The sequence below is a fragment of the Arachis ipaensis genome, chromosome B06 (assembly GCF_000816755.2).
Source record: "Arachis ipaensis cultivar K30076 chromosome B06, Araip1.1, whole genome shotgun sequence".
NCBI lineage: Eukaryota > Viridiplantae > Streptophyta > Magnoliopsida > Fabales > Fabaceae > Arachis > Arachis ipaensis.
Genome location: NC_029790.2, coordinates 12227993 through 12241865, shown reverse-complemented (window position 1 = coordinate 12241865; position 13873 = coordinate 12227993). Strand labels below are relative to the sequence as shown.

At 38.0% G+C, this 13873-nt stretch overlaps 3 protein-coding genes across 5 annotated transcripts; 2 read left to right on the top strand and 1 right to left on the bottom strand.

Annotated features, from left to right (window-relative positions):
- LOC107645939 lies at positions 236 to 3895 on the top strand. 3 transcript variants are annotated; one of them, XM_021104011.1, is made up of 4 exons: positions 236 to 576; positions 841 to 2223; positions 2320 to 3283; positions 3432 to 3895. In XM_021104011.1, exons 2-4 carry the CDS (start codon positions 841 to 843, stop codon positions 3686 to 3688), a joined length of 2604 nt encoding a protein of 867 aa, XP_020959670.1. In that variant the 5' UTR covers positions 236 to 576; the 3' UTR covers positions 3689 to 3895. The 3 variants fall into 3 exon arrangements, with proteins under 3 accessions (XP_020959670.1, XP_016205580.1, XP_020959668.1); XM_016350094.2 differs by having other exon boundaries at positions 237 to 684; XM_021104009.1 differs by lacking the exon at positions 236 to 576 and having other exon boundaries at positions 823 to 2223.
- LOC107645940 (protein DEHYDRATION-INDUCED 19 homolog 3) lies at positions 4610 to 7719 on the bottom strand. The gene is made up of 5 exons (XM_016350095.2): positions 7484 to 7719; positions 6710 to 6852; positions 6278 to 6355; positions 5118 to 5368; positions 4610 to 4926 (listed from the first exon to the last, which is right to left on the bottom strand). Exons 1-5 carry the CDS (start codon positions 7560 to 7562, stop codon positions 4818 to 4820), a joined length of 660 nt encoding a protein of 219 aa, XP_016205581.1. The 5' UTR covers positions 7563 to 7719; the 3' UTR covers positions 4610 to 4817.
- On the top strand, positions 10793 to 11953 carry LOC107646519. Its single transcript, XM_016350702.1, has 3 exons — positions 10793 to 11147; positions 11201 to 11416; positions 11493 to 11953. The coding sequence occupies exons 1-3, from the start codon at positions 10793 to 10795 to the stop codon at positions 11951 to 11953; spliced, it is 1032 nt and encodes a 343-aa protein (XP_016206188.1).

Here is a 13873-nt window from a genome sequence, read left to right as displayed (position 1 = left end):
GAGATATGCATGAGTCAATTACTAAACGTGGGTTAAAATGGCAACACGATTACCCGACCCACATCCATAAAGGGCTGATCCGATCCAATGGCTGAATAACGGTTCGGATTTGGTCACTTCAAGTTGAAGCGGCACAAGCATAAGTGAATATCTGTAACTTTATCTGGGTTAGATATCGGGCATGAAAAAAGTTCACCCGGTGACCCGTGTACAAAATATATATAGTTTATTATTTCTGAAAACCCGACCCTTTTTCTGACTTTTCTCTATTCACATTTGAGTTTTGATGCCCAATTTTTGCATCATCTTCACCCTCATCCCTCACCTAGGGTTCAGATCCCTCTCCCTTCTATACCCCTCGCCGCACCGTTGCCGTCTCTTATCACCGATCTAAACTCCTCCGCTGACACTCCTTCTATCGATCTCCGTCTTCGACCGCTGCGAAGGACGCGAATCGAAGGAAACCACCGCACGACGCCACGACGCGAATCAAAGGAGACCACCGCTTGACGCGAATCGGAGACACCTGCACTCCCGGCCGCTGCGAATCTCAACTACTGTCTGCCAATCTGTCAGGTGCGTTTGATTCTGCCGCCGATTCCACGCGTACTTTGCCCTTCAAGCTGCGACCACCATGAACCCCACCTCTGTGTTGCGGTTTTGCCTGTGAAGCCGCCATCAAGGGTAAATCCACGAAACCGCAACCCGTACAAAATATTGATGACTTAATTTGATGTGATTTCTTTCGTTCTTGTTGTTTTGAGGAATTTTCATTCTTTATACACTTGATTAGGTTTTTAAAAATAGTTTTGGTTTTTTCTTTTTGGTGTGGAAAAACAGATGGTAAGGGGAGGAAAAATTAGTGGCAAAAGCAGCTTTAGGAATAGGGCTCGGTCAAAGGAAGGTGGTTCCGATGATTCCGATGAAGATTATGTGGTTTCAGATGAAGATGAAGAAGTGTCCGATTGTCCGGACGAATATAGCTCCTCTCTAGATGGATGTGCAACAGAGGAGAGTTATGATGCTTTTATAGACGAGGAGGAAGAAGATGATGGAATTCAACAAGTGAAGAAATTCAATAGATCAGAGGCCAGGAATGGTGTTTGTGGTCGACAGAAAAATGCAAGTAAAAGCACACGAAAAAGGGGAAGGATTGCATATGCAAAACATGAAGATCAAGAAGCACAAGAAGAACAAGAACAAGAACAAGAACAAGTAAAAGATGGAGATGGAGATGGAGATGGAGATGGAGATGGAGATGGAGATGGATGTGGAGGTGGAAGTAGGGAGAAGGAGGGTGAGGATGATGAGGATGAAGATGAGGATTTCAAATATGATGATGATGATGAGGACAATGGCGATGACGACGATGAGGACTTTGATTTTGAAGATGATGATGAGGAATTTTCACTAGAGGAAGGAGATTACTTAGTAGAGGAAGAAGAATCAAGGGGAAGAAAGAAGAAAAATAACAACATGAAAGTGGGCAAGAAGATTTTGAAGAGAAAGGTTTCCGTGACTTCTACCAAACATCGAAAGAGGAAGAAATCTAGAGCTTCAAATAAACCCTTGAAAAAGAAAAGAAGGAATAGAGGGTTAAAGAGGAAAGTAAGATGTGATGATGTGGATGATTTTATTGATAATGGCCCAGCCAGCAGGACAAAAAGGAGGAAAGAATTGGGTAGGCCAAGGAGAATGCTTCTACCCGAGGATTCCAATTCCGATGCATATGGTGCCTCTTCTGGTTCATCTGATTTCGAGTTTACTATCTCCGAAGAAGAAAGAGAACAGGTCCGAGAAGCCCAAGAATTGTGTCAAAGCTCTAGAAGGAATTTGAGGAGTTCTTCCCATTTAACAAAAAATGAAGAGATTGAGTTACATGAAGATCGACACCAACTAAGGAAGCCTCATGGTCGAAAGGGTAAGGAAAAGATAGATGAATCTCAAGGAAGAAAGGGTAAGGAAAAGGTAGAGGATTTAAAAAATGAGTTGGGAAAGCAGGTGTGCGGAATTTGTTTTTCTGAGGAAAATAAAAGAAAAATAAGAGGAATACTAAATTGTTGTACTCACTACTTTTGCTTTACCTGCATTGTGGAGTGGGCAAAAGTGGAAACTCGGTGTCCTTTGTGTAAGCAGAGATTCAGAACAATTACTAAGCCTGCCAGATCGACTGCAGGAGTTGATTTTAGAGAAGTGGTAGTAGAAGTGCCTGAACGCGACCAGGTACTTAAATTGTGCTTGTACTTTTGATTTCCTGCTTTTCGGTTTTGCACTTGTTATATTATAGGTCTGGTTCAAATGTTTTTATGTGTCATATAGGTTTACCAGCCCACCGAAGAAGAACTCAGGAGCTATATTGATCCATATGAGGATGTTATTTGTTCAGAGTGCCATCAAGGTGGAGATGATGCCCTCATGTTACTATGTGATATCTGTGATTCCCCTGCACACACATATTGTGTTGGTTTGGGTCGGGAAGTACCTGAAGGTAATTGGTATTGTGATGGTTGCAGACCGGATGCTTTGGCATCTTCAAGCTCTCAAGTTCAAGAACGTGTGACTGATCCAAGTGTCCCAACTCAAAACTTGCCTGTTAGACCATCAATTGTTCTTAATGAACGAGAAAGTATAGACCTCAACATGTTATCTTCACCCCGGGCATCTTTTAGTCAAGGATTTGGGCATATTTCATCTGCTAGAGTTTCTGGTAGAAGTGTTGAACTAGCTTCTCCAGGACCTGGAGGAGGGGCACCGACTTTATCAGAAAGGCGCTGGATACTCCGACAGATTCACCAGCTACGTTCGGTATCTGGCAGAACCAATGGTACTTCAGCTACCAATTCAACAAGTAACTTGTATAACTCTCAAACCGATCAAGGCAGGGAAACAAATGCAACACAGCATACAAGGGCACAGGATGCGGGAACATCGTACCACCCATTCTTAGACGAGAGATTATGCAACAACAATATGTCTCCATCAATGCAGAATGCAGACCTCTCCTCAACGAGAATTGGCAATGCTAGAAGACCAGTGGTTCAGGATTCAGCTATGCTTGCCAACAGATCTATGCACGGTGTGCTATTGCCCGTACTTGTGGCAACAACACCTTCCGTATCTGATTATGAACAAGTTTATCCGTTCAACAACAGCATAGACGTGGTCACTGACAATAGCTTACCCGTTGCTATCAAAGAAGAGAGTAACTTCGAAACAATAAAGCAGCAGTTGAAGTCTATGGTTAAAAGACACCTGTGGAGCTTATCTCGAGATGTTGATTTAGGTAAGCGTAGAACCTTCATTGAGGCACGTGTGTTTATCAACCCTTTTTCAATCTTTGGAACACGTTTCCATCGTGATTTCTGATTACAAAGAAATTGTATCATGGTTCTGTTTTGCTTTTTGTTCATGCCACCAAATTCTTGATTCAGGGCATAATACTCTCAAGGACGTTGCAAGGAGTTCTAAACACACCGTACTAGCTGCATGTGGTCTTGAGCACAAGAAGAGTGAGGTTCGGTCTGTGCCCGCACCAGATGTCTGCCCCCACATTGAACTAATGGCAGGTGGACAAACTAGTTTGATAAGAGGTTGCTGCTCAACTTGCTTTGATTCTTTTGTAAAAAATGTGGTAAAAAATATTTTGGACAGAAGAATGTCCTCACAGTGGTTACGATTAGGTCTCTAGGCGTAATGTTATTCTTAAATTGTGTCCGGAGGCACACCATTTTGTTAGGAGTCAATAATCACTCATTTATTTGTTTATACCCATACATGAATATGATTCACTAACTTTGAACAGAAACCCTCTATCAATGCATTGTTCCAAAATGTAATTTGTTAAGTTGGACCAAAGTGATAGTAATTGGACCAACAATTTTTATTGGGTTACGGACATACGGTGGGTGTACATTCTCTAAAGAAGTAAAACAAAGTGAAGGTTAACTATCCTTAAATCAATAACTTCCTATTGTCCGTGGATCATGTATTCATGTCAAACTATTTCAAGCTATATATATATATATATATACTGCAAGGAATCAAGGATAGTAAACCTTTCATTTTATTAGTCTACAAGCTCCATTTTGGATATATAACGTGGGGACTATCAATCCTAAAGCAATGAGAAAAGCAACAGAGGTTCATAAGCAGCTTGGGCATAACCTGATGTTATGATTTAATGACTAAATAACTAATTTCGGCCCTTTACGAAAAATAAATTACAGTTTTCGGCAGAATAGCCTTTTGTTCGACAAAATAAGCCACCATGATCTCTTTGAAGTTAATGATATCGGAAGTGTCTATATGGCATAAGAGACACCACATTTTAAGAAATCCCACTTCAATTCTCCTCTTCTCGTTTTCCCTTTCTTTGATTCAGCGTATGAAGGAAGAAGCAGCTTGTCAGGATAACTAGAATTGTTGCTTTGGCAGCACCAAGAACAACCACCATCCTCATGATTATGGCCACCATGCCTCCAGAGGGATCGCTCTCAAATCATCAACTCCCAACAATCAACAACAACAAAATGTGCACCCCGCGAAAAAAGGAAATAAGGACCTGTCTTCGATGGTCCGTCCTTAAATGCAAATATAAGGAAACAACAAAAATCAAAGGAACTTCATATATTTCATTAAAGCTTTTATGATCTGAAAATCAAAGGAAATAACGAAACATTTGAACTGAAATCACAGCTCACACATATGACATAAATTACATTCATTTTCTGCATCTTATTTCACTCTGATAAAATACATTGACAACATCAGAATAAGTGAACTTAAAGCCAGCAGCACTCCTTGGAGATGAATTTTCCTCATAACTTGTCATCAAGAATGGTTGAAAGCAACAACCCTTGAACAAAGGTGCACCGTTTCGCTTTCTCTTCCTTATCCTTGTCTGATAAGGTACTTGTCTTCACATTTCTGAACAGAAACAATCAGACAAGTTAAAAACTAGACTATACCAGAAAACAGGTTGAACTTGCACGAATTGTAGTATTGCTGTTAGAAGATATGCCCTTAACCAAAAACTGTACAAATAGGAACCCAATTGCTTATAGAAGCAAACTAGCACAACTGGATTTCACTGAAGAGAGGATGACTGAAAGACATACTGTTTTTCGTCATCTGAACTTTTCTTGGATGGCCTTGTGTCAGTAGATAAGTGAGGTTGTGAACTGGAAAGGTCTTCGGCTACAGGCAATATAAATGATGACAACAATGGATCTGGTGCGGCATTGGATGAGGAAACTATACATGAGGATCCACCAAAAAGGGTTTGTAAATTTCCTTCTCGTAGCTCTTTCCTCAATAAAGAGAGTGTCGAATAGGATCCACCTTTGCGTGATTTCCTCTTGCGCTGCATGTATTTACTGACTAAGGAATCAACACATCATATACAAAATACCACCCTTGTAATAATAAAGGCACAATGCTATAATGCAATAGCATGAGAAAGTGTAATTAAACTGGAAAAAAATCGACCTTGGCTAAAGATATGCATCTAATAAGCACAAATGCTCAGTTAGGGGTGGCAACATGCACCCTAACTGCGGGTACCCAATCCGATCCGCAACGGGTAGGGTAGGGTGCGGGTTGAGCCTCAACCTATATATATATGTTTCAAGTGGATGTTGAACCAAATACCTCTCACTAAATGCAAAAGATCCTTAGCCACTAAGAGATTATTAATTGATAATTTAATACTTTTTTTTTTTTTTTACATAAAAATCAGTTCTATTTTAAATTATCATCAAGTTATATAATAATGTTACATCTTTTTGGTAACCCATGGGTAGGGTCGAGTACCCGCAGGTTAAGAACGGGTAGGGTTAGAGTTTGGATATTCTCAACCTACGGGTAGGGTATGGTTGAGTTTATATAAAAATCTCAACCTGCGGGTAGGGTTAGAGTTGGATGCAAACCCTACCCTACCCTGCTGTTCAATAAGCATTAAGATTACTAACTAAGCATTCACACATTAGTAGATTGCAAATGCATTAAGCAGAAATGTTGAATCAGCATTGGTTTAGAAACTTGTGTACTTGGCTACCAGCTAAAATAATGGGGATCGATCTTTGCAAAAGTATACTCTTTCAAACAACAAAAAAGGCACAGCAGAAATGCGGTCATTTAAAGAGATTTTACTTCATGCTGAATTTCGAATAATGTACTGAAAGCTGAAAAGTCAAACCTGCATTAAGTGGATGTTTAATACAAATACTATTTGAAAAAAATGGGCAAATAAATATTAAACACAAGTGAAAAAGGATATCTTAAGTATGTTTCCATGTTGTAGGGTTATGTGTGCAACCATGTCCACCCCCACCCTCAATGTGCAAACTGGACAAACCTGCATAAGAGATGCCAAAAATTGAATTGGAATTGGAATTTCCAGAGATCAAATCCCCCTCCTAACAGTAAAAAAAAAAAAAAAAAAGAGACTAAACTAACACTCCTGATAAAGTAGAAAGAGGGGAAGGAAGGAAAAATATTCTCAATATTACTAATCTGGAATATCTATAAAATCATCCTAGTATATTCTCAACTAAAACTTCCAACTAGGCATAGATTTCTAAGGGCCTCTGTAAGATGCAAAGGACAAACTAAGATAACCAGCACTTTTTTAAGGCCAAGCCCTAATTGAGCAGCAACTAGATCACATACACTAGAAAATTTGTTGAATGGCAAATGGAAGTAGTCATACCCCATTTTTGGCTTCAACGGGATGCTCTTCATCAATGTGGCAGCATAATCCAACAATATCAAAATACTCAGAACAGAATGGGCATAGAAACTCCTCCCTTATATCATCATCCCCATCATTCTCGTCAAATCCCAAGAACATATCTACATTTACACAATCTCATATAAATCAGTGCATAAACAAGCAAACAACATAAAACAAAAGAAAAGGCCAAAGTTGAAAGAGGGTGCGCTTTCTGGGGGAGGGGTTTGTAGAGAATCTTATGAGTTATGATTCACAAAAAGATAATATCATAGTAGCAATAATAATATGTTTGAGTAAAGTCATGCCATAAAATTTTAAAATTCTTCACTGTCAAACTTTTATATGACTGGTCCAGCTGACAAAGATATTTGAGATCAGCAATCCCATTTATTCTATCTTCCATGGAAAATGGGACACCAAACAACAAGTTTGGCTTATCATTTCAAGTAGTGGACAGTAGAATTAGATAAAATCATCGTTCTGATGCCGAATTCAGTGGCAGCAGCAGCAGCAGCTACAATAGAAGCAACTTTCTAGCACAACAGTGATGTTCAGTTTTAAAACAATTTCTATGTATGTTCTTAATATTTGTGTACTAAATTAGAAAAATAACACATAAAAGGAACACCGGATGTTGGCAACGATGCCAATGCTCTAAAGCTAGGATCTTTGTCGCAACTAATTAATCAATTAATTTAATTAATTAATTTGGGGGTGTTATTGACTAGGGAGAGAGAGAGAGAGAGGTACCTGATCGGGAATGAAGAGCGGCGTGATAGCGTTTTGAGGCAGAGGAGAGACGTGCGCTCCATGAAGATTCTGCGTCCATAGCTGGTTAACTCTGTCGAATCGGAGAGATCACGTCCACAGAGATTGATTTGGAGGTTGAAGATTGAAGCTTCAAGGTTCCAGAGGCCAGAGGAAAACACACTGAGGGGACATCACTACCGTATATATCATTTCGAATTAAATTATTAAAATCACTCATAAATATCTATATATTCAATAAAATAAATTATTTTTATGATTTTTGTAAAAAAAAATTCAATTTATAAATTTAAAATATGTCCTTGGCTAAATAATTATATTTATCATATATCCTTTTTTTGAAAAAAATCAATTATTCAAACACAAATTTTAGATTATAATTTTCCTACTTCAATAATATTTAGGGTTTAGGTGTGAAGATTGAAGAATATTACTTTGTTGCTCTCTTTTTCTTTTGTGTCCTTTTTCATTTTTTCTATTTTATACTTCACATCAAACCACTTACAATTTACGGTGAGAAGCAATAGCTCAAATGGTATAGTCTTTTCATACTCAATTAAGAGCCTCCCCATCCCTAACCATTTACGAAATTGACCTGGTACTTCCCTCATCATTAGAAATTAACAACGCAGTCCTTAACCGGAGAGAATAGATAAAGACCGTGTTGTTAATTTCTAATGGTGAGGGGACCGGGGAAAAATTTTACTTAAAATTAGAAAATAAATAAAAAAAAAACATTGTTTTAAGTTTTGCATCTAATGCATTCTGCCATATTTTACATGTGGACGGAGAGCAAACAACGTTAAACTTCTTAAGAAAAAGGATATAGAACCAAAATGTGACCAGCCAAAAAGTAAACAAAACCGTTTAATTAAAATAATTTTTTGAATAATATGTTTGAAAATCGCTCCTGAGATCACGGAGCACAAACCAAAACTCGATTTTTCATGGAACCCAAACACATTTTGGCTGATTTTTTGCTGATATGCTTTTAGTTCCCTAGTTGTTCTCATTATGTCTTGGATTCAGGGTTTTAAGAATGACATGTATGTTCTATATTGTTGAACCTAAATATAAAAAAGTTAGTCCAAGATTATTATTCCATACACATTTTTCTAGAAAAATTAAACTATTTTTCTTATTAGTGGAATTAAATTCATCAACCATAATTTTAATAATAGGGTTACACGTAGAGACTAAATATTCTTTTTAGATTTTTAGAAGTGATATTTGTTTCATTCAAATGTTCGTGATATGACGAATTATTTTTAATTTAATTTTACGTATTTTAATTTTGTTTATTTAGTTACTAATTTGAATTTTATGTTAGAGGATTTAAAGTTTTCTTTATTTAACCTAAAGTTGAGTGAGTTTCTTTGATTTAATTTTCAAATCAGTGAACAAATTAGATTGAGGTATTTCTTTCTTGTTGCATCAAGAAATTGAATATAAAGATAATCAATTGATTTTTTATTCAATTTCTTGATGCAACGAAAAAGAAATACCTCAATCTAATTTGTTCACTGGTTTAGAAATTAAATCGAAGAAACTCACTCAATTTTAGGTTAAATAAAGAAAACTCTAAATCTTCTGACATAAAATTCAAATTAGTAACTAAATAGACAAAATTAAAATACGTAAAATTAAATTAAAATTAATTCGTCATATCACGAACATTTGAATGAAACAAATATCATTTCTAAAAATCTAAAAAGAATATTTAGTCTCTACGTGTAACCCTACTATTAAAATATTTAGTCTCTAATCATCTAGAAAAGGACCTCACTGACTATTAGAAAATAATAACACGGTCTTTATCCATTCTCTCGTGTGACTGAAAGGACCCTCTTATCGGTTTTCAGGTAAAAGGTAACTGGAAGTACCGATAAGAGGGTCTTTTTGATCACACGGAAAAAATAGTTAAGGACCGCGTTGTTAATTTCTAATGGTAAAAGAGTGCCAGATCAATTTCGTAAATGGTTAGAGACCAGAGAGAGGTTTTACTCTAATTTAATTTATGTAGGTACATTCTTCCACTTGTTTGTCATACAATGCAAGTGGACTTGAGTTTAATCATTCACTTTGCAAAACAGAACCAACATGATACTAGCTAATCCTTAAAAAAGTTTATTAATGAACTGATTTAAAGAGATAATAGCAGCCACACAATTCAGTTAAACTAAACAAAATCATGTCAAAGCAAGTATAATATAATATTAAGTGTGATTGCGAGTCCAGCCACATTTTAAGAACCTTCATCATGCTGCTTTTATTTTAAATACGATTTTAGAGTGACGAGTAAACTACAAAGAAGTAAACAACTTAATTATATATTGGGTAAAGTATTTTTTTATTTTTTAAATTTGTAAAAAATTTAAATTTTTATTTGTTTTAGAAATGATAATATTAACTATTTTAATTAAAAAGAAAGCAGAAAATATATTTTAGAAAAACTATATCAATTTTTTTAAAAAGTAAATCTTTCATTCATAGAAAAATCAAGCGATACTTACATATCACAATAGCATAAAATTTATATTTAACGAAAAAGATAAATATTTGTTCTGATAAATTATTACCTAGTAAGAGGCGCAATATTCGGTTCTATAGAATCTTAAAAGAGTAGAAAATAGAGACAAATCCAAGTTTGCTATGTTTTTAAATCGATACGAACGTGTTACACCATAATAAATACGGTATCTCTTTTTCCAAATATAATAAATCAAAATACTTTCTAAATATACATAAAATTTCTATGAATAAATTTTTTTTCGTAAAATGTTCTTCCCATACTAGAACAAACTGAGGCTGTTTTTTTTGCTTATGGAAAGAAGTAAGTGATAAACCATGAAATGGAAGGAATGCAAAATATTCCACTACTATGGGTCAGAGACAAAATTGCATTTTGTATTTGTTTATTTTTTTTTTTAATTTTAAAATGCACCAAACGTAGTTTACGTTTTGGGTTTTTCAATTTTTTTTATATTTCGATTTAAGGCTAAACGCAACTTGCGTTTTACTAAGTCGGAAAAATAAAATTTTTTGAAGCCCACAAAACGCATGTTGTGTTTTTTAGTGTCAGAAATTTTTTCTTAGAAGCCTCAAAACGCAGGTTGCGATTTGTACACAAAATAATATTTAAATCCACAAGTTTGCCTATAAATACGAAGTCCGGTTCATTCATCTTCATCTTCACTTCTCTTCTTGCTCTTTCTTGCATAAAGTCCTTAGTAGGGTGTTTTTTTGGCAGATAACTGTGTCAAAAAAATAGAGTTAGATAAGGCTGAAGTTATGGAAGGTGTTGCAAACTTGCGAGTATATTATAATGGTGAGGTTATAACAAACACACATGAAGGAGTGACTTTTGTTTGTGAATGTCCGTTGTCATTTGCCATTCCATGTACCATGAGTTTTGTCGAGTTGCAAAATGGTCTTTGTAATAACATTCAAAGCCTCATTTTGAAAAGGGTGAGCAATCTTTTATACAGAAGTCCTGTGCAAGTATTTGGTGGGCTAATACAGTTTCAAATAATGCCCATCACTGACGATGTCAGTATGCAGCAGATGTTGTATATTTATCAACAAACCCGATCTCATGTGCCAATGATAGAGCTGTACGTTGAGTTTGAACAGCAGTCGGGGATGAGTATGGTCGGCGACTAGATAAATATTGAATTGTTGATGAGCTCGGGGATATAGATTGGGAAAAAGATAATAATGACAACGAAAAGGAATTCGAAGCTAACTATGAAGTCAATGACGAAATCGATGATGGAGACTTGGCAGGCAATCCGGCGGTGCAAGATGAAGCGAATGTCATTGTAAGCCAACACCCGTTTGGTGTTTCGTCTTTTATGCGGACTCTAGATCTCGAAGCGATGCATGCCCTGGAGTTTCCTGAGTATGCGAATACGGGTATGTTATGATTATTAACTCAAGTTTCCTGTAAATTATTTGCCTAGTCTGACTGATGGCGGTACGCATGTCGTAGGTGAAGGCAACGTTGCGGCGGAAGATGGCGAGTTTAGTGTCGGAATGAGATTTGGTTCGAGAGATTCGGTGATATCTGCAATCAAAAGCTACACCATCTCTAGAGGAGTTGATTACATTGTGTATAAGTCTGAGCCGCAGACATTCTATGCGAAATGCATGGGGTATGGTGCAGGGTGGGACTGGCTTATCCGAGCTAGCTTGATTCGAAAAAAAGCTTGTTGGGAGATCAGGAGATACAATGGCAAGCACACATGCACCATGGGCACGATTTCACAAGATCATGCCAAGTTGGACTCAAACACAATTGCAGATGCCATTAAGCCGTTGGTCGAAGCAGACCCCTCGATAAAGGTGAAGTCTATTATTGCAGAAGTTCAAGGCAGGTTCAACTACACTGTGAGTTACCGCAAGGCTTGGTTGGCAAAGCAGAAAGCTGTCGCAAAAATTTTCGATGATTAGGAAGTTTCTTACCAGACTCTACTAGTATGGTTGAAAGCAATGACAGTGAAGATGCCAAGGTCTCGTGTTCAAATTAAAACGCTCCCCGTTTACCATGAGAGTGAGGAGGTTCAAGGTGTAAGAGTTCTGCACCGCGTTTTTTGGAGCTTCTATCCGTGTATTGTAGCATTCAAACACTGCAAGCCACTGGTGCAGGTTAATGGCACGTACCTGTACGGAAAATATAAAGGTGCACTTCTGGTAGCGGTTGCACAAGATGGGAATCAAAACATTGTGCCTATTGCATTTGCGATTGTCGAGGGCGAGATAGCAGACGCGTGGGAGTTTTTCCTAACCAATTTGCGGAGATATGTTGTTACCATTGATGGTGTGGGTATTATTTCTGACCGTCATACCTCCATCGACGCTGCAATAGCTCGCAGTAACGGTGCATGGTCACCACCAAGGGCGTGGCACATGTACTGCATCAGGCACATCGGGTCCAACTTCTTAAGGAGGTTCAAGACTCCATATTTGCATAAACTCATGGTGAACTCAGGTATTTCAAATCGCTGTTATGGTTCTATTCATAGTAAATTTGTGGCATCTGCTTATGATTAAATGGTTTGTTCAACAGGTTATTCTAGGATGGAGCAGGAGTACAACAAAAACTACCAAAGGCTTAAAGAGCGGGGTGAGGCATATACTCAATGGTGCGATGAGATCGGTGTTGAGAGATGGGTGTTGGCATTCGATGGTGGTCATCGTTGGGACATATGACGACAAACATGGTAGAGTGCATAAATTCTGTCTTGAAGGGTGCACGCAACCTTCCTGTGACTGCCCTTGTCCGGTCAACTTTCTATCGGCTGAATGAGTTGTTCACTCGGAAGAGTACCGAGGCTCATGAGCGTCGCCGCAACGGATTCACGTATTCAGAATTTGCAACGAAGAGTACCGAGGCTCATGAGCGTCGCCGCAACGGATTCACGTATTCAGAATTTGCAACGAAGAGAGTTGAAGAAAGCTTCCGACGTGCAGAAAACATTGTGGTCAACCGGTTCAACAAGCGCAACGAGATGTTTGAGGTTCGCGAAATGCAAGATGGTATCATTTACACTGTTAACCTTACACAACGACACTGCGACTATAGCCATTTCCAGGTCGAGCGACTCCCATGTCGCCACGTGCTTGCATGTTGCGCCAACCAGCGTCTTGATTGGCAAGTGTACGTGCACGATGTGTACAAGATGTCTGAAATCTGTAAGGTGTACAGAGGCGAGTTTGTTCCGATGGGTGACCCATCTACGTGGGATAGATACGAAGGAGCGAAGGTGATCGCCAACTGGACATTGAGGCGCGCGACGAAAGGAAGAACGAAGTCAACCCGATACTTGAATGAGATGGATTCGCGGGATATGCGTGGCCCTCGCCGGTGCACTATATGTGGACACGAGGGACATAGCCGCAGCCGATGTCCGCAACGTGCAGGTCCAAGTTTCACTGGAGGTCATTAGTGGTTAGGCTTTTCAATGTAACTTTCTTATGACCTACTTCACAATTATATGTTTCCTTTTTTGTAACCTCGTCATTTACTTTAACCTAGTTAACAATTTATAATAAATAAAGTTTTTAAGTTTGTTATTTATTTTTTTGCAGAACAAACATTTCGATCCAAACAGAGTTATACGGGAGCAAAGCTAAATATGTCATAATAATAGTACTGAACAGAATCATCTAAATATAACATACGACACTGAATACAAATCTGAATACAACGCTGAATACAAGATCAACTGCAACTAACTACTTCCTCGGTGCCTTCTTCGAATACAAGGATGGGGTGTATTTGTCCGGAGGCGCAGTCTGTGTCCGTAAGTTATACGGACGACCCTGAGGTAAACCGGCATCCAGCCCACTACCAACGTTAGGACCACAAAA